Source organism: Tasmannia lanceolata, unplaced genomic scaffold (genome assembly GCF_043159265.1).
Source record: "Tasmannia lanceolata isolate RefF3 unplaced genomic scaffold, GAP_Taslan_0.1 ptg000012l, whole genome shotgun sequence".
In the NCBI taxonomy this organism is placed as follows: Eukaryota; Viridiplantae; Streptophyta; class Magnoliopsida; order Canellales; family Winteraceae; genus Tasmannia; species Tasmannia lanceolata.
Window position 1 is genome coordinate 42,182,182 of NW_027518689.1, and position 18,316 is coordinate 42,200,497.

The 18,316-nt window shown below is 38.5% G+C and overlaps 1 protein-coding gene across 1 annotated transcript; it reads right to left on the reverse strand.

Moving 5' to 3' along the window:
• Positions 1-1,910: 1,910 nt before the first annotated feature.
• LOC143888266 (uncharacterized) lies at positions 1,911-3,907 on the reverse strand. Its single transcript, XM_077392629.1, has 2 exons — positions 3,006-3,907; positions 1,911-2,926 (listed from the first exon to the last, which is right to left on the reverse strand). The coding sequence occupies exons 1-2, from the start codon at positions 3,357-3,359 to the stop codon at positions 2,321-2,323; spliced, it is 960 nt and encodes a 319-aa protein (XP_077248744.1). The 5' UTR covers positions 3,360-3,907; the 3' UTR covers positions 1,911-2,320.
• Between the last annotated feature and the right edge of the window lie 14,409 nt (positions 3,908-18,316).

Genomic DNA, 18,316 nt, shown 5'->3' on the forward strand with positions numbered 1-18,316 from the left:
TTTGAAGTCACCAATCAAATAGAACGAACGGTCTAGATTCTCCACCTTACAGATTCATTAACGGTGGTGATGAGTGGTGAAGCCATCGTTTGAAATGAATGAGATCACTGAGGGGGTTTAAAAAGGGGTGTGCTTTTAGTCATAAAAGCGACCTGTTTGTAATAATACTAAGTTCTGCTACAAAAATATCTTTGACCTAGTTTAATAATAAGGACCAATTACCAGTGGGGGACAAACATTAGGCAGAATTATCAACTGGACCCAGGCTTTTCAGAAATTATCAATGGGAGACAAAATCTGTCTTTTCAGTAAAAGCTGGACGAAAATACCCTTTGGCATATAAAACACGTTTTGACTTTGGAAGGGGGTTTTCAAGTCTCTACGATTGGGGTTATTAGGTATCAAAATGGGGTTACCAATTTCATAATGGGGTTTTCAAGTCTCTACGATTGGGGTTATTGGTAACCCCATTTTGATACTTGATAACCTCAATCCTAGAGATTTGAAAACCCCATTCCAAAACTCCAATACCCTCGGCCAATTTTCAAGGACTTGATAAGCCCATTCAGAAATTGGTAACCCCATTTTTTATACTAGATAAGCCCATTTCTAAAGACTTGAAAACCCTCTTCCAAAACTCCAGAACTCTCGGCCAATTTTCAGGGACTTGAAAACCTCGTTATGAAATTGTTAACCCCATTTTGATACCTAATAACCCTAATCGTAGAGACTTGAAAACCCCCTTCCAAAGTCAAAATGTGTTTTATATGCCAAAGGATATTTTCGTCCAGCTTTTACTGAAAAGACAGATTTTGTCCCCCATTGGTAATTTCTGAAGAGCCTGGGTCCAGTTGATAATTCTGCCTAATGTTTGTCCCCCATTGGTAATTTTCCCTAATAATAACTAAAGTAAGAGTCTAAAAATAAAATATTTTTATAGTGGGACCCATCTTTAGATAACCATAGGAACATTTTTCTCATTAGAAAAGGGAAGAGCACTGCTTGGTCGCCCCCATTTCTTCCCTTGGCCACGCCCTTGTAGTGTAAAAAGAGTAGTCTTAAATACACTAGAGGGAGGTGGACCTATTACTTCCTTTAGAATAGGAACTAGAATACACTGACTAAGATATTTAACGGCAGTAAAATAAAAAACACACTGGGAAAGTTTTTTTCTTTCTTTCTTTCTTTTTTGTTTGAAAGAAAACTGTTTTAATATAAACCAAGCTTGGAAAGAAAATTAGATCCTCCTTGATGTGGTTTATATCTCATCACATTGATTATTTTGAACATGAATGTAATCTTATCTTCAAAGTTTCTCATTGATGTAAGGGTTATAAATGTGCAGATTTCTGTTGCTTTCATCTTAAATTTGTACATCTGGCTCTCTTTTCTTTTTCTTTTTTTAAATCTAGAATGTTATTGAAGTTTTATTAAAAAACTTGAACAAAAAATTCAAAATTCTCATTAAAGTGGGATCTGGGTTTTGTTTTTCACTCATCATCTTAGCTGGAAAAGATAATGGGTGCCAGTAAAACTTCCCATTTGTAAGAAAGATAGGGGGTGCATTGTATATTACAAAGGCTACCTTGTCACTTTGTCAGTGCCATTTTTCTGACAAATTTTCTTTATAAACCTTCACTTCAAAGGGAGGCAGCAATTTCTGCAGAATGGGTGAAATTCATTTTCATGAATTTCAGTTTTGAGCTAAAAAGAAGGAGACATGTCAGTCTGTTAAGAAGCTTTCATAGTGATCTGCATCCATTTCAAAGGAATCAAATCAGACAAAAGCCTCAAAGAAAATTGCTTTTCAAATTTCAGGCACTCTAAGAAGAATCTCCAGCCCCCCCCCCCCCTTGTCATTTTAAGAACTAAAAAAGCCCAAATAAAAGTGTAAAGAGGAAAAAGAAATCAAGACCAGAAAAGGGTTTTCTCTATTTCTATTTTTATATTCCAATTCTCATATTTTTCACATATACATCTCTCAGTTTTTTTAATGTGACAAAGCAAAATAACTTCCTTTAGCTATTATAGAAGTTTTTTTTTTACAGGGAGAAAAGGCCTTTCAAATGAGAAGCTTTCCTTTTTTCTTTCCATTTGGAGCTGATGAGAATCTTTTTTTTTGGGCTTCCTTCTCTGCATATGGGTATTTCTGCACAGCAAAATTTCCTTTCCTCAAGGCCTAAATCACATTTTCTTTTGGGTGTTCTTTAAATTCTCTCTGCAAATCTTCAAGGGTAGCTGCAAAACAAGGAAAACAAAAGAGAAAGAAGAAAACAAAACACCCCCACCAAAAAAAGACTGTTTTTCTTCCTCCTCTGTTTTACCTATGACTGCAAATATCCAAGAGCTTCTTTCTCCCTTCAACAATCTCATCAAAGAAATCATCCAACTGCCCAACAATACTTTCAGTACCAGATTTCAAAATCCCAAAACAACCCTTCAAATTCTCGACCCTTTCGCGAATTCCCCCACCCTCTGATTCATACTCTGTTATCCCCTGTGCTCTCCTGTCCATATCTGTTCTCAGTTCACCCATCGCAATCCTCGCCCTTCGAAATTCGTAAAGCAAAATCCCCGGCCGCCCATCAATTCGATTAATCTCTGCAGCAACCATTTGTTGTAATCTCGCGGTTGAAACCATAAACGCCGACCCAAAGATCAAGCAAGCTTCAATTCCCCTTCCAAAGCTTGATTCAGGCCAACAACAGACCAATCCCCATAACAAGATCATTAGAAGAAGAGAACTCACATTCCTCATCGCGTAAAGAACACCCCTAAAACCATTGAATCCATTGAATTTCGATTCCATAGAGACCTTCTCGTCGAATCGGAGAGACAAGGGTTGAATTCTAGTCTCCATTAGTACTCTGTTTTCCTCTTCCAATCCTACTCCTTCTCTATGACATACTAAAATTGCTCTCATGATCTATAAAAAAAATGTTTGTTTATAAAGAAGAACAAATAAGCACAATAAGTAGTAAAAACCAACCAAGTACTAGACTGACCTGGCGAGCGATTTGAGGGGTTGGATTCCGGTGGCCTTCGAGGGAAGAGGCGACATTGGCTCCGGCCGAGTAATAATTTTCCATGCCAGAGATGCCCGATTTGATGACATGACAAGCCTCCCAAAGCCTCGAGCTTTCGTCCATGTATTCTTCGAGCCATTTTTCTCCCATAGGCAAATGAAGTTTTTGGACTAATTGGTGGAGTTGCGAATGGAATGATCGAAGGAGCGAGAGAACCCGTTGAAGGAATTGAATTGACATGAAATTAGTAGAGTTGAAAGAGCGTTCGAGATCCTCGAGACCCCGCGTTAAGAAAGAGTAGAACCCATTAACAGAGGTAGAAGAAGGATCCATGGAACAAACAAGAAAGACAGATTTTGAGAAGAAGAAGAAGAAGAAGTTGGTGGTGGCTAAAGGGAATGATTTAAAAGCTATGGTTCCTATGTGAAAAGGATGGTTGGGGGGCAATGATGGGTGTTTCCTATTGAGGAGAAAAGATGATTAAAATCTGCCATTTTCATTGTTTAATGGGAGAAAGGGGTAGAAAGAGAAGCAATTCAAGCAAAACTACTTAATGGGTTATTTTCTTTCCCCCCTTTTTCTTTCATTTCTTGACAGAGAAAGAGAACAAAGAGAAAGAAGATTTGGAGTGGTTTGTTCTTCTTCTTCTTGGTTTCTCTCTATGTGATGTTGTTTCTTCTTTTTTTTGCTAACTGGGCTTTTAAAGTCGGAGGTTGTGTTTGTTGTAGGATTGGGAAAAGAATAGAAAGAAATTCATACTATGTAAAAGTTGACTCATTGACTGGAATTCCCGGAAACCCTTCAAACTTGAGTGCTTTTGCTTCTTTTTAATGCCTCGAGCAACTGGCTAGTCTTCTTTTCTTTTTCTTTTTGGAAATTTGTTCTTCCCTCTTTCTAGATTTTTTCACTTTATTTTACCATTGATTCTTAGAAGGAAATGAATGATTCCTTGTATGTAGATTTGTATCATCTATCTACAATGCAAATCTTCTTTTTAGGTTAGTCTTTTGTTATTTTTCTCTCTTATTTATTAATTAAATTTTATTCTATTAAGGTGGGTGTTGTTCTAGGTGGGGAACTACGAGAATTCTACTCATGGGTTTAATTTTTATTTATTTTGTTTTTGTAGAGTGCTCGTGGGTTTTTGAAGAACGGGATACTTGAGAGCATGTTGGTCTTTTGAGATTTCATTGGAAAGTGAAGAACTAATGAGTGCTCTTTTCCTTTTTTCTTTTCTCCTTCCTTTTGCCAACTATGCCTCTTGATTTCTTTGATGCAAACCCTCTTTAAATTCAAATTCCAATCATGGATAGATAGATATCCACCGATACCACATGTATATGGTATTGATGATACCATGGACACCACAGTACTACGGGTGCAACTTGGGCCGATTGAGTCGGATCGGGTCGAGGCCAGTCCTAGCCTAACCCGAGGTAGCATTACTTCAACCCTAACCCAAACTCTAAGCCTAACATGGCCTAACCCGAGCCTCAGGTCAAGAGCCGATCTCTCAGCCATATTCTAACCTATCTAACATGATTTTTCAAAATGGGTCGGATTGGGTTCGGGTTGGGTTGGAATAAAAGTAGAAAAAAATACAAAAAAATCATAGCCCCAACATTTTGAAAATCACAATAAAAATTTGGCTTGGGTTGGGTTGCCCAAGGCATCAACCCAGAAATTAAATGGGTTGGCTTTTCCTAGCCCTAACCAAATCCACCAGGAGGAAATGCCAACCTAACCCGAGCTGAAATCGGATTGAACCCATTCGGGTTAAGCCTGGCCCAATTTGTGTGCACGTGCACAGACAATATATAATGTCTGAGGCAATTTTGGCCACTCATTTTAGGAGAGAAGAGCCCCCTCATAGCTGGATTTGTTTTATTCATTTAAATCATATGAGGTGGCACTTCTCTCCCGAAAAAAGGGGCTGCTGGGATTTGCTAGGCAATTCCGCAGAAAGCCATTTCGCGGTTCACCTTTGCAGGAGAGAACAGCCAATCAGGCTCGTTTTTTAGCAGATTTTGTCTTATTCATTTAATGCATATGAGGTGGCTATTATCTCCAACAAAATTAAGTCTCAAAGTTGTTTTCCGTGTAAATTGCCTAGCAAATCCCTTGCAAAAATGAGTATGTTAGTATGTTCTATATCTAAAGGGAAGAAAAAAAGTGGAATTCTAGTGTGGAAAGGACATCTGTAATTTACAAATGGGAAATTGAAACGAAATTCTTCTCTAAATAAATAGACTGTTGCCAATTGATTGTGGAGGAATAATCCCATTAGGTGTACTTGTGCTGCATTGGTAGTTAGACAAGCTGTTTGGATGAATGAATTCCTTCTTTTTTTTCGGAATTTTTTCCATGGAAAATGAATTTTCCAACACTTGTCAGTCCCATTTTCCATGATTTTTTTCAAAAATCTAAAATATCCCTTTTTTTAGAGAAAATTGCAAGAACTTTTTTCCATTGATTTTTTCCCATTTTCCTTAGATCCAATGCAAGCTATGCCGTAGTGTAGGACCCAAAAATTGCTTTAACCATGATGGCAAAAGTAGCTTTCTGAGTAGTCGTTCTCAAGCTACATGTAACTTGTAAGATTAAATTACTTTGAGAAGACAATTCCTAACCATCAGATCAATAACCTGCAAATTGAAGATAAAAAGAAAGAAGAAAGAAGATATGGGTTCACCTTCAAAGGTCTAAAAACACTTCTGGGGGATCAAATCGATGTGATTTTTTCAGGACATGGGAGATCAACTGTGAGACCCACCAAGCGAGCATTATTGATAGACCTATGCAATTTTGGCTTGCTTCATTATTCTACTCAAATGACGACACGCCTCACTGCATCATCTTCATTATTTCTCTTAATCAGAAGAGCCTATCATCTTGTTTGGGTCACACCAGATGAACGGTTGAGATCACTACAGGAGGCCACCTGATACATGGGGACTGTGAAACAACTAATTTCTCCAAAAGCTTAAGCTATTAGAGTTGGTGATTTAAATACACTTTGGTGATTTACAAGCAATGGGGGCGTCCTTTCATCCCTTTTTTGGAAGGGTGCCCTTCAGTTTAGGCTCTATTCGTTTTGGATTATGAGAATTGAATTTGAGTACAAAACTAATTGTTGTACTAAAAATCAAATGCAATTTGAATCCAATAATCAGTTTTGCACTTAGAATCAATTTTAAAAACTATTATAGGTCTAGGTTTTTTGTGTTGGGGAAGTTGCCTTATTTCCCACTCACCTTAGCTTGCTTGGGTGAAAAGGCAAGAGGCAAAAAGGAAAAAAGTAGTGGGTTTTCTCAAGTGAGAGAGAGAGAGAGAGAGAGAGAGAGAGAGAGAGAGAGAGAGAGAGGGAGAGGGAGGGAGAGAGTGGGTTTTTCTTGGGTTCCTTTGGAGCCTTTCTCTTGGGTTTTTTTCTTGGGTTTTCACTTGTGGGTTTCTCTCGGGTTACTCTTCGGTCTTGGGTTTGAGAAGTAAGGAAAGGGTTTTGAGTTTTGGTTTAATCCATAGTAATCCTCGTATATTGTTTTTCTCATAGTGGAAGACCGTGTTTCTTGCTCGTGGAGTAGGCTTGGCCGAACCACGTAAAATCTTGGTATTCATCTTGTGGCTTGATTTGTTTATTTTACTTTTCTGTTTAATTTGTGCACGATCAAACCGGATTGTCCAGCGGATTTTCTCAACAAGTGGTATCAGAGCCGTGGTTGGAGCGATCATTGGGGTCAGGTGGAGTGAGCATGGGTGTTGTGGTTGGATTGCGGCTACAACGATCTTTGGGAGTAGAAAGATTCTTGTTCGAGGTGGAGCGCTACACCATGAAGTGCGAAGTAATCTGAGATGACAGTAAAATCAAGTTCTACTCAGTTCAACATCGACAGGTTCGACGGAAAGGACAGTTTCACCCTATGGCAAATGAGGGTGAAGGACATCCTAGTTCAACAAGGATTGGTTAAGGCATTGAAGGGAAATGATGGCAAGTTGGAGAATATGACTGGTGCCGAGTGGGAAGACATAGAGTCGAAGGCGGTTAGCACGATTCGACTATGTCTGGTAGATAGCGTTATATTTAACGTTATGAAAGGAGGAGATGCACCTAAATTATGGGAGAAGTTGAAAAAACTTTACATGTCAACAAGCTTGGCCAACCGGTTGTATCTGAAGCGACAATTGTACTGGCTGAAGATGCAAGAAGGCGGACATCTTCTGGAACACACCACGGTGTTCAACGGGCTTGTGGATCAGCTCCACAAGGTTGATAAAAAGTTGAAGGAAGATGACAAGGCTCTTTTGCCTCTTACTTCGCTTCCTGATTCATATGACAACCTGGTGACGACTTTATTGTATGGTAAGGATACAATAAAGTTGGAGGAAGTCACGGCGTCGCTCTTATTGAATGAGATGCGGAAGAAACTTGTTCTTGGTGTAAGTGAAGAGCATGGGTTGTTTGTTTATGGTGGGAATCAAAGAGGAAGGTCATCTGACATGGGATCAGGAAAAGGCGGGTTAAGATCTAGAGTCGGCGGAAAGGGTGTGCAATGTTACCGTTGCAAGGAATATGGCCACATTAAGCGGGATTGTCTGAAGCGAGCTTACCAGGCGGACAATTGTACTATGAATACTGTGGTTGCGGTAACTGATGAACATAGCGAAATATTTGGAGACGTTCTCACAGTCTCCACAGGTAATCACACTTCTCCTCATGATGAGTGGATTTTAGATTCAGGGTGATATGTTCATGTATGCTCAAGGATATAATATTTTGTTATGTTCCAGGAGATAAGGGCATGTCACATGTATAGTGTTCTTGGGTGACGGGCTTACTTGTGACGTCATGAGAGTTGGAACTGTGAAGATCAAAATGTTTGATGGAGTGGTTCGTACATTGGGTGGTGTGGCGTATGTCCCAAAGATCAGAAAGAATCTAGTATCTCTGGGCCGGTTGGACTCCAGAGGTTGCAGGATTTCAGCTGTAGGTGGTCCATGAAAATCACACGCGGCTGTCTGGTTCTGATGAAAGGAGAAAAGTGTGGCGGATTATATCGTCTGGTCGGGGACATGGTGACTAGTGTTCCTAAGATCTCGATGGTTGATTGAAAACAGAGTGGTAGCGCGTGCACCCGTAGGGTCTCTTTCGTAGTTGGTGCAGAGACAGGTTTTCCGGTTGCAGACGATGGTGAGAGGATGATATTACCTGCGTTGAGGAGGATGGATCGAGATCCCTCTCCAAGGTTGACTAGGTGAATCAACGGGTTGGCAGCTACACATGTGCATTGGCCGTGTTGATCGAATCATGAGTCAGAACCAATGTGATTCGAGGGTGTGTAGCTTGTACTTTGGAAGGCCAATTGTGGTTTGCGGTGATAGCGGACCGGTGACGACATCAACGGAAAATCTTCAGGTGGCTGGAAAATAAGCCAAGGTGGAGATTGTTGGGAAAGTTGCCTTATTTCCCACCCACCGTAGCTTGCTTGGGTGAGAAGGCAAGAGGAAAAAATGAAAGTTACTTTTTTAGGTTTTGGGGAAAACCTAATACCAAAAAGAGTGTGGGTTTTCTCAAGTGTGAGAACGAGCAAGACAAGAGAGAGAGAGAGAGAGAGAGAGAGAGAGAGAGAGAGAGAGGTGAGAGAAAGAGGGAAGAAGGAGAAGAAGAAAGTGGGTTTTTCTTGGGTTCCTTTGGAGCATTCTCTTGGGGTTTTTTTCTTGAGTTTTCTCTTGTGGGTTTCTCTCGGGTTACTCTTGGGTACGGTCTTGGGTTTGAGAAGTAAGGAAAGGGTTGTGGGTTTTGGTTTAATCCATTGTAATCCTTGTATATTGTTTTTCTCATAGTGGAAGATCGTGTTTCTTGCCCGTGGAGTAGGCTTGGCCGAACCACGTAAAATCTTGGTGTTCGTCTTGTGGCTTGATTTGTTTATTTTACTTTTCCGTTTAATTTTTGCATGATCAGATCAGATTGCCCGGCGGGTTTTCTCAACATTTTTAATTATTGCATGGAAAAGGTCATAATTGGCATTGAGTAGACATCCTATGTAGGGGATTGGTTGGTTCGTATTAGGGAATTGAGATATTCTTCCTAAGGCCAACCCTCTCAAATGTATTTAACTATTTATGACTACTCTTTTTACACTACAAGGGTTGGCCCGGGGAAGAAAAGGGGCAAATATATCACTTCCCTTGTTTCTAGGAATTATTAACCTTCAATCTAGTTAGCTTGCAGTCTTCACCTCCCTCCCTCTCTCTCTCTCTCTCTCTCTCTCTCTCTCTCTCATGTCTTTCTTAACAGTTTATAGTCAACACAAGTTGACATTTGATGCTCTAAATTAAGAAACTTAAAAAAATGCCCAATTGCAAAAAAAAAAGGTATAAAAAACGATGTCTTGGATTTCTTTGTTTTTTTAGAATGTTGCATTTAGGCCAAAGATGATAAATGCTCACACTTTATTTACTAAGAGCATCCCCTTTCGGCAGTTTTATGGCTTATAAAAAAAAATGTTTAGCATGGTGGATTTATAGAAACCAAAGATTTGATGATCGATGATCTTTGTGCAGTGGGAATCGAATGTCTGAACACTATCTACTCCCTATTCAACCTTGAGACCAATTGGTGTTCTCTTCCAAATCTTCAAATTCGAGGGGGATATGCCCATTTTTTTTTTAAGTTTTCAAGGAGTGGAATCTCAATAGATTTTATTGGCTTTCATAAACCCTGGACTTAAGGTTAAGTCCCATTGGTAAAATATCCCTTTCTACGCGTAAAATAGATCCTATAACCAGTACTAAAGTTATCTAAATAACCCTCTCCGACTATGTGATTACAACGAATACCACTGTATATATGTACAATTTTCCTCAATAGTTTTTAATTAATATATTTAATAAATTCTTATTTTGAATTATAATGTGGGATTTTTTCCAATTTTTAATGTATCCAATTGTTTTTAGATTTTTTTTTTTCAAGTCAAAGTGCTCCTCCATTTGACAAGCTTAAACAATGTACTTGATACAGGGGCGATGCCAGAAATTTTGCACAAGGGGGACAAAACTTATAGTAAAAAGATATTTTTTAGAAGGAAGGGATATAAAAATGGTAAAATTGAAATTTTAAACTTATTTTCTATCTTAGGGATGATTGGAAAGGGGGGCATATTTTTTTAAAAAGGGGGTAAGTATAAAAAAATATTAAAATATAATGGTATATATTTTTTTCCCAAGAAATTAAGGGGGGCAATTGTCCCCCTTCCCTTTCAAGTGCCATCGCCCCTGTTTGATATTACCCAAATTCTCATGACATCATTATTTGATTAAGCTAAATATAGAATAGTACATTTAATTTTGAAAATGATGTTGATAATTTTTTTATACCAACTCTGCCAAAAAACAAGATTTCATTTTAGCTCAATCAAACATCAAATGTAATCAAAGTAATAATATCTAATTCTTGTGCATCTGCTGAGGCTCTTAACACACTCAAATTAATTCCTTAATGTCAATTAGCTCCACCACAATAAATCCCAACATGTACATTTGTCACTACACCATGTGGTGCTATGTCTTACACCAAAGAGTTTATCCCATTGGCTTCTTTAGTTAAGTATTATGTGTGGAACTTTGGTGCATACCAACATACATAACCACATGGTTTCGTTGAATTACTTTATGATCCTCCATATATTTTTATACTCCCACATGTTGTGAATGAGTATGCCTAGCATGAGATACAAACACAACACACATCTATGCATTTTTTTAATCACAAAGAGTTAACTATCTTCATGAGTTAATCGCTTCAAATAAACCTTAACATTATAGTCAAGGTGCCACATTTAAGCCCTGTTCGTTTGAGGTTGTGACTTGATTGTGGGGACCAAACCGATTATTGAACCACATTTAAGCCCTGTTCGTTTGAGGTTGTGACTTGATTGTGGGGACCAAACCGATTATTGAACTCAAAATTAAATGTAATCTTGAGTCCAATAATCGGTTTGGCCCCACAATCCGTTGTCACAATCTCAAATGAACTGGGCCTTGGTATTTAATGAACTTGTCTCATTTCACATTAATTTGTTTAATACCCATTCTTGACTCACTAAGGCCTTGTTTGTTTTAAATTTTGACAGCTGATTGTGAGTTCAAAACTGATTATTGGACTCAAGACTCTATACTAGACATAATTTTGAGTCCAATAATCAGTTTTGGACTCAAAAGGTTGTCAAAATCTAAAATGGACAGGCCTTAAATGTGAAAATATAGGTCCCAAATGACTTAGAGGTTTTTAAACTATTCCATCGGGTGCAAGAAGAGAGGACTCTAGAGTCAGCTTCGAGACTGCATTCTTACCAATAAGAAGGAAGAAAGAAGGAGCCGCTCGTCCTGGTAAACGAAGTATGCTTTGGTATTGAATGGTAAAATAAGAGATAAGTGAGATTACTAATAGTAAAATTATCTTACAAGGTCACATAAAATATCAAACAATCATGGAATGCGCGCATATATAGATGGGTGTGTGCACTAAATCAACTAAAAGGGACACCTTGTACACCAAGTTGTGGTGTAGAAACATTCATCCACTCTAGTACACATAGGAAGGTGTCAAATACATATCCATTTGCAATGTTAACAATCTTGAATTCTTGATAGTGGAGTCAGCCATATATCCACTCTTCATTTTTAAACTTTTCTAAGTTGCTTTTGGAGGCTGTTATACTTCCCAAAATGTCCTCTATATCCAACTTAAAAAGAAATTAATGAGTGTAGAGTGCCGATATCAAACAAGGGTGTGCATATACGTGTAGCTAACTTAGCTACACTGACGGCTTAAAATACAGTGGGCCCACATTATTTGGGTGATCCAAACCATTCATTTGATAGGCCCCCATATTGATAGGGTGTGCCCAAAAAATCAGCTCCATCGGATTATCTCAACCCTTCAAACTGTGGAAGCAAAAATGGACAGATTTGTGAAGGTTTTTACATGTCCATTTTTGCCTCCACAAATCTTAGGGTTGGGATGATCCTATGGAGCTGATTTTTTGGGCACACCTTATCTATGTGAGGGCCCATCAAACGAATGGTTTGCATCACCCAAACAATGTGGGGCCCACTGTATTTTAAGCCGTCGGTGTAGCTAAGTTAGCTACACGTATGTGTAGCTACACTTTTCTCATATATATATATATATATAGAGAGAGAGAGAGAGAGAGAGAGAGAGAAAGAAAACGGTTCCTACACATATGTGTAGATAAGTTATCTACACACTAGCTTAAAATACAGTGGGGGCCACATTATTTGGGTGATCCAAACCATTCATTTTTAAGGCCCTCACATAGATAGGGTGTCCATAAAAAATCAGATCCATAGGATCATCCTAACCATTCGAACTGTGGAGGCAAAAAATGGACTAATTTGTGAAGGTTTAAAGACATCCATTTTACATCCACAAATCGTAGGGTTGGGATGATCCTATGGATCTGATTTTTTGTAGACACCCTATCTATATAAGGGCCTTTAAAATGGATGGCTTGGATCACCCAAACAATGTGGGCCCCCACTGTATTTTAAGCTAGCGTGTAGAGAACTCTCTACACATATGTGTATGAACCGTTCTCTCATATTATATATATATATATATATAAGAGTTTTTATATGGTGGCCGACCGTCAAGTACCATCAAAACGGTACCCCCCTTGATATTTGATCCAACAGCTGCCCACTTTTTAAGAGGCTGTTGTTGGATTAAATATCAAGGGTGGTACTTCAAAAGTACCACCTTCATGTGACTTAATGGTCGGGCATCATATAATTTCTCATATATATATATTCACACACATACGCATATTGGACCCTTTTATGGGCTTCTTATACGATTGATGAGCTTATTTTCCGAAGAAAAAATATGAGCGGGCAGAAGCATATGTGGGGCTCTCTTTTTCATGATCCAAATTCCATATCTACTATCCTACTTCTACCCACCCATATTTTTCCTTGGAAGAATATGCACTTCCATGTTCCATCATATACGAACTCCCCTTTATGGGAGGCCATGATGCTATCTAGAATCCTTACCCTATTTTGTTGTCTGTACAAATTCGTGGCCTTTGACTCATTGATGGGTAAGACATAAGTGCCTTTGTTCGACAATCTGCCCATATTTGGACTCCCTCAATCATTTCTATGCTCTCTTGGGAATATGCCTCTTTTTATAGAATTAAATAGAATGTATTGACTATTTAATTAATTAATTGGTTAATCACCCTACTTAGCATTGATCCTAATGTAGGATTGGTACTAGGCTTAACAGGTATGAAGAACTTAGATTAGTTCCTCAGTTATGTTTGGACAAAACAGGGGTGGGACCCGCGCTAACCTTGCTCTCGATTTAGAATATAATTATGTGGAGAGACATAATGTCTTGTGGAACCCGATCAAGAGTGGATATATCCACTCAAACCAAGTTGGGTGCATTGGGAGGTTGCCTATGATTAACCATAATTTTCTTTCTTTTATTCATGTCCCTTGGAGTGCCAATGATCTTGGCTAAATCCTGCACATTGAGAGACTCGGTTTACTCAGGGTACTCTCTCCCCCATTGAAGTGAATCTGTGATCTCTTTTAGTCAAAAAAAAAAAAAAAAAAGGTGCATTGGGTTTGGGCTTTTGACATTTGTGAGAGACAGGTCAAGATAACCAGTCTCATGACAATCCAATCGATCTCTTCTCTGAACCAACATGTGATATACATGATTTTCCGTGCATATTCGCAAGCCCCACTCCATGATTTTGCTCTATACTTCTACAATTCAAGTTACACCTTAGGCCGTGTTTTGGCAACCATGGAAATTTTGTTTCATGGAATATTAGTTTGCCAAGTGGTGAGATTAAAGTAGGGAGAAGGAGAAAGTGAGAGAATTGAGAGGGCACGAATGAGTAGATGGTGTGAAGTGGCTAAAAAGTAGGGAAAACAAAACTCTATTTTGAATAGGTTTTTGCTTTTCCCGTGTTTGAACCACTTCTCACCCCGCCTCAGTAGTTAACAAAAAAAAAAAAAGCGTTTTATTGGGCTGCCGTTTAAAACTTGAAACGAATAAAACTCTCTCTTTTAGGCAAACGTTTTAAACACGTTTAAAATGCGTTTTAAAAACTTTTTTTTTTTTTGCCAACTTTCCAATTTTATATACAAAAAAATTTCTTGGCTGCAAAAAATGGCCTTAGTTTGGGTGTTGTGCTACTTTAGATTCAGTCAATAGGCAGACCCTGGACTAGCCGAAATTTGCACCATTAACGGGAGTTTTGTGCATTGGGTCTACATCAGATAGGCCTATGGAGAGGGTGTTGTGGTCAAATGAAGAGAAAGAGAGCAACTTTCAGTCTAGTTGGCCTATGTTAAAGAGAAGGGAAGATAACAATAAAGGGGAGGTTTATTGTTATTAGAATGTGGTCCAAGGGGAAGCAATAGGCACCAGCGTAGTACTTTTGATCTTTTAATCATCTGTTAAAGGAGTAGGGCTAAGGCCAAAATTAAAGAAAGACAATTGATTTGAGCCAAAAAACGCCAAGTTGGTATAAGATAATATGGTGTATATTAAACACTAAAAGGTGCTTTGTTAATTTCTTCGAGAAACCCGCATTTATATGGCATAAAGTAGAAGATATAAAAAATTTCCGGGGTACTGAAGAAATGGTCGAAATCTCTACAATCCAATGGATAAAAATTTTGGGGGCTTCTAAGTCTGACATTTTAATTAGTTGGAAAGAAGTTGCTTTCTATAGAGTTGGAGAGATGGAGAAGATGATAAGGCCATGTTTGATGCATTGAATAGTTGTAGGTTTTGAATTGTGGCCCATTTGGTGTCTCAAACATATGTGGTTTGTAGTAGTTCATTGAGAGAAGTTTCACACAACTCTTGTGGGTCTCTTGACCAAAAGGGATCATCTCTACCTCTTTAATGTTTCCAATGTCATTTTCTAGTTGTTTTACTAAAGGGAAGTGATTTATTCGTCCCCTTTTCTTCCTTGGGCCAGCCCCCTCTAGTGTGTTTATGACTACTATTTTACACTACAAGCGGGCGGCCCAAGGAAGAAAATGGGACGAATATATCATTCCCTTACTAATTTAGTTAAATAGTGGTCATCTTTGAGCTGGTGATTCCAGAATTTCAAGTGTGCAGTGTGCCCGTGAGTGAAAATCGATTGATTAACCACTCTCTCTCTCTCACACACACACACAATCGCGGGACAAGGTATGTTTCTCAACCATACAATACAACTTAAATATCACCTGAACAGTGTAGAATTGCATCCTTATATAATATAGGATGTCATCCAAACAACGTAAAACCTATTTCAACAAAAACTTTTGCACTTTTTACAAATTTCAGTGAATTTGATACTTTCAGCAAAATAAAAAACCACATATCCAAATGAGCCCGTAGAGGTATCAGTGCTCTTGAATTTTGTTCCATATCTCCATAGTCAATTCTTGAGGGCATGTTTGGCAGCGTCAAGTAATTATTATGGAAACTTTTTTCCTTTGAATTTTTAGTGAAAAAATTTCCCAAGAAAAAAGAATACAATTATACCAAGAGTTGTTTCTTTCAATCTTTTTTATGATAATTTTTCATTAGATAAAACATTTACCTAAAGAAATGAGTTATGCTGTGAAACAACCAATTACTCTAAAAGCTTAAGCCGTTGGAGATGACGTTATTTAATCTTTTATACTTTAACACTCCCCCTCATGTGCGGCCCCACATTTTTAGGGTTGTCCTACACGTGGCACATGTAGCCCCCCTTTTGAGTTGGCCATTACATGTGGATTTTTAATATCAAGGAGTTTTGAACTCGGGACCTTTGCTCTGATACCATGTGAAACAAGCAATTACTCGATCCGAAATCTTAAGCCGTTGGAGATGGTGTTATTTAATCTTTTATACTTCAACATATGGAACATTGGAATTTTATTTTCATTGAAAAAGCATGAAGTTTTTCATTGTAGCAAACATTCACTAAGTATTGATAAAAATCATGTGAGATTAACCCAAAAATTAATACCAATATGTTTTGGGCTAATATATATGACTAATGTTTATACGTAGGCCATGCTTGGCAGCCATGAAAAATAATTCCATTGATCATTTATGGGCTCAATTGTGTAAGGGGTGGAGAAAGAGAAAGACAGAGAGATTTGAGTCAGGGTGGAGATAGCATAAAAAATCCCAAAAAACTAGTGAAAAAAAAAAGGGGTTTCTCCCTCTCCTAACTATCTCTCACAACTGGCCAAACATATATTCTATGGAATATTTTCTCATGTGGCCAAACATGGCCTTAGATTTAACACTACAATGTATAAACACAACCAAGAAGATTGTATCTCTTTTACTTGTTCTTTTCTCTTTGCAACCCTCTTAAAAATGAGAACATATAAACTATTGGTGAAGAAAGCTAAATTCGGGAGCGCAGGAACCTAGGTGCATAGGTATTGCTTTTTTGAGGCATCTAGGAGAATTTAGAAATGGGCATTCCCTGTTTTTGTACTTAAGTGGGATGGAAAAGGAAAGCTCAAATGGATCCAGGGCCGATCCATTTGGTATGGTGTTGAAAGCTTTTCAAAGTGCTACCAAATCCTGACATGAGAGTTTTTTAGTGAGCACCCATGTAAAAAAGCTATAGCACTTTTGCTTCCTCTCGGCCTTTCTTTCTTTCCACTTCTCCTTTTTCTTTTTGGGTCATGATTGAAGATTGGAGATGCTTCTAGTTTCGAAACCAAAGGTCAAGTAACCATCTCTCTCTCTCTTTGCATTTTTAATGGATCGGGCCGGACTAAATGATGGGTCTGACCAAAAAAATGAATAGCCCAAATCTGAATCCAATCCAATTATAAGATAAAGATTTGACTGATAAGTGAATCCGGCCCATTGACACCCTTATGTCTTTGGCGCCGAACGCAATGGACTGTGTGGTGTCATAAAACTGAAAATGTGAAGTCACAAAACCAGATAAATCAAGGTAGGCCCATTCAGCCCATAGGCCAGCCAGGTCGACCTGTCTTACACGGGGAAGAGTGTACCTGGAAATGCAGCCTCATGAAGTACATAGTTGAGACTACATGGCCGGCCCATGGGCTGAATGGGCCTACCTTGCTTTTATCTTGTTTTGGGCTAGGTTGGGCTTTTCAGGTTTAATGAACATTTGGGTCTGGCTAGGGCCCTAGATGATTCCTTAAGTTCCAACCAAAACCCACTGCTGCCAACTAGCTTGGACCAAGCCTAACCCAATCTTTGTCAGGTTTGGGCTGAGTCATAGGTCCATCATGCTACTTTCAGGTAGGCTTTGACCCAGCCCAAATCTAATTGTTTACTCTTTGAGGGTATTGATCGTAGTTGTCAAACTGGAAAGTGAGTGCAAGAAGCATGCCGGGAGCGAAAACGGGAAGTGATGGGTTTAGAAAAGAGAAAAATGCCGGAAGCGAAAATACAGAGAAAATGTTTGGAAAGTGCTACTGAGACTTAACATGGAGCATATGAGGCTCAAGTGAACAAGAGGTACATAGAAAGTGTAGGATTATAGTAATTTCAGGAGGAATGGTTAATCCTTATACTATATATAAAGCGTGAATTAAGGGTTAAATTCTTCCTCACCTTTTCTTTCTTTCCATTTTTATATATAAAGGCAAAATGATGGGTTAAGTTCTTCCACCCTTTGCCGTTATTTCCGCTTGTTTCACACTGCCATAATTCCAATTGTATCCCACATGTAAAGGCATTTGTGTCATATGCCGTTATTTCTGCTTGTGTCCCACCTTTTGATCCACACATCAGCATTACTCTTTTACCATTAACCCCTTTGCTGATATCTAACATGACAAATTATTTGAGGGGAAAATCGTAATTTACATACAAAAAGTAATGACATGGTACTGACAATTACGGAAAAAACTACCAAGAAGAGGTAAAGACATATGACAATGACGAAAAAACTACTTTATATTACTCATACATGACATTTGCAAAATATTGATGGATTGCGGGCACCTGAAGAGGAACAAAAGAAACCCCTATCGATTGGAGGGCTAGGATCAACCTATAGAAATGGTTTTACGGGCACAACCGATTGATGTTGTGTTCCATCACATGGACGGTTTAGATCAACCTATGAAAATATAGAATGGAGGGTCGGATCAACCTATGAAAATTATTTTTGGGGCACAACCTATGTAGGAAGTGGCCCATCCAAAAGAAATTTCTTTTCTTTTTGTCTGGGATTTACACGTCAGCAATTTCTTTTCTT

What these genes read in the sequence shown, in the direction of transcription:
- LOC143888266 (XM_077392629.1), bottom strand. Translation starts at nt 3,359, where the DNA reads ATGGATCCTTCTTCTACCTCTGTTAATGGGTTCTACTCTTTCTTAACG. An exon ending in CCCCTCAAATCGCTCGCCAG is followed by an intron (nt 2,927 to 3,005) that starts GTCAGTCTAGTA and finishes TTTTTTTTATAG; the next exon opens with ATCATGAGAGCAATTTTAGT.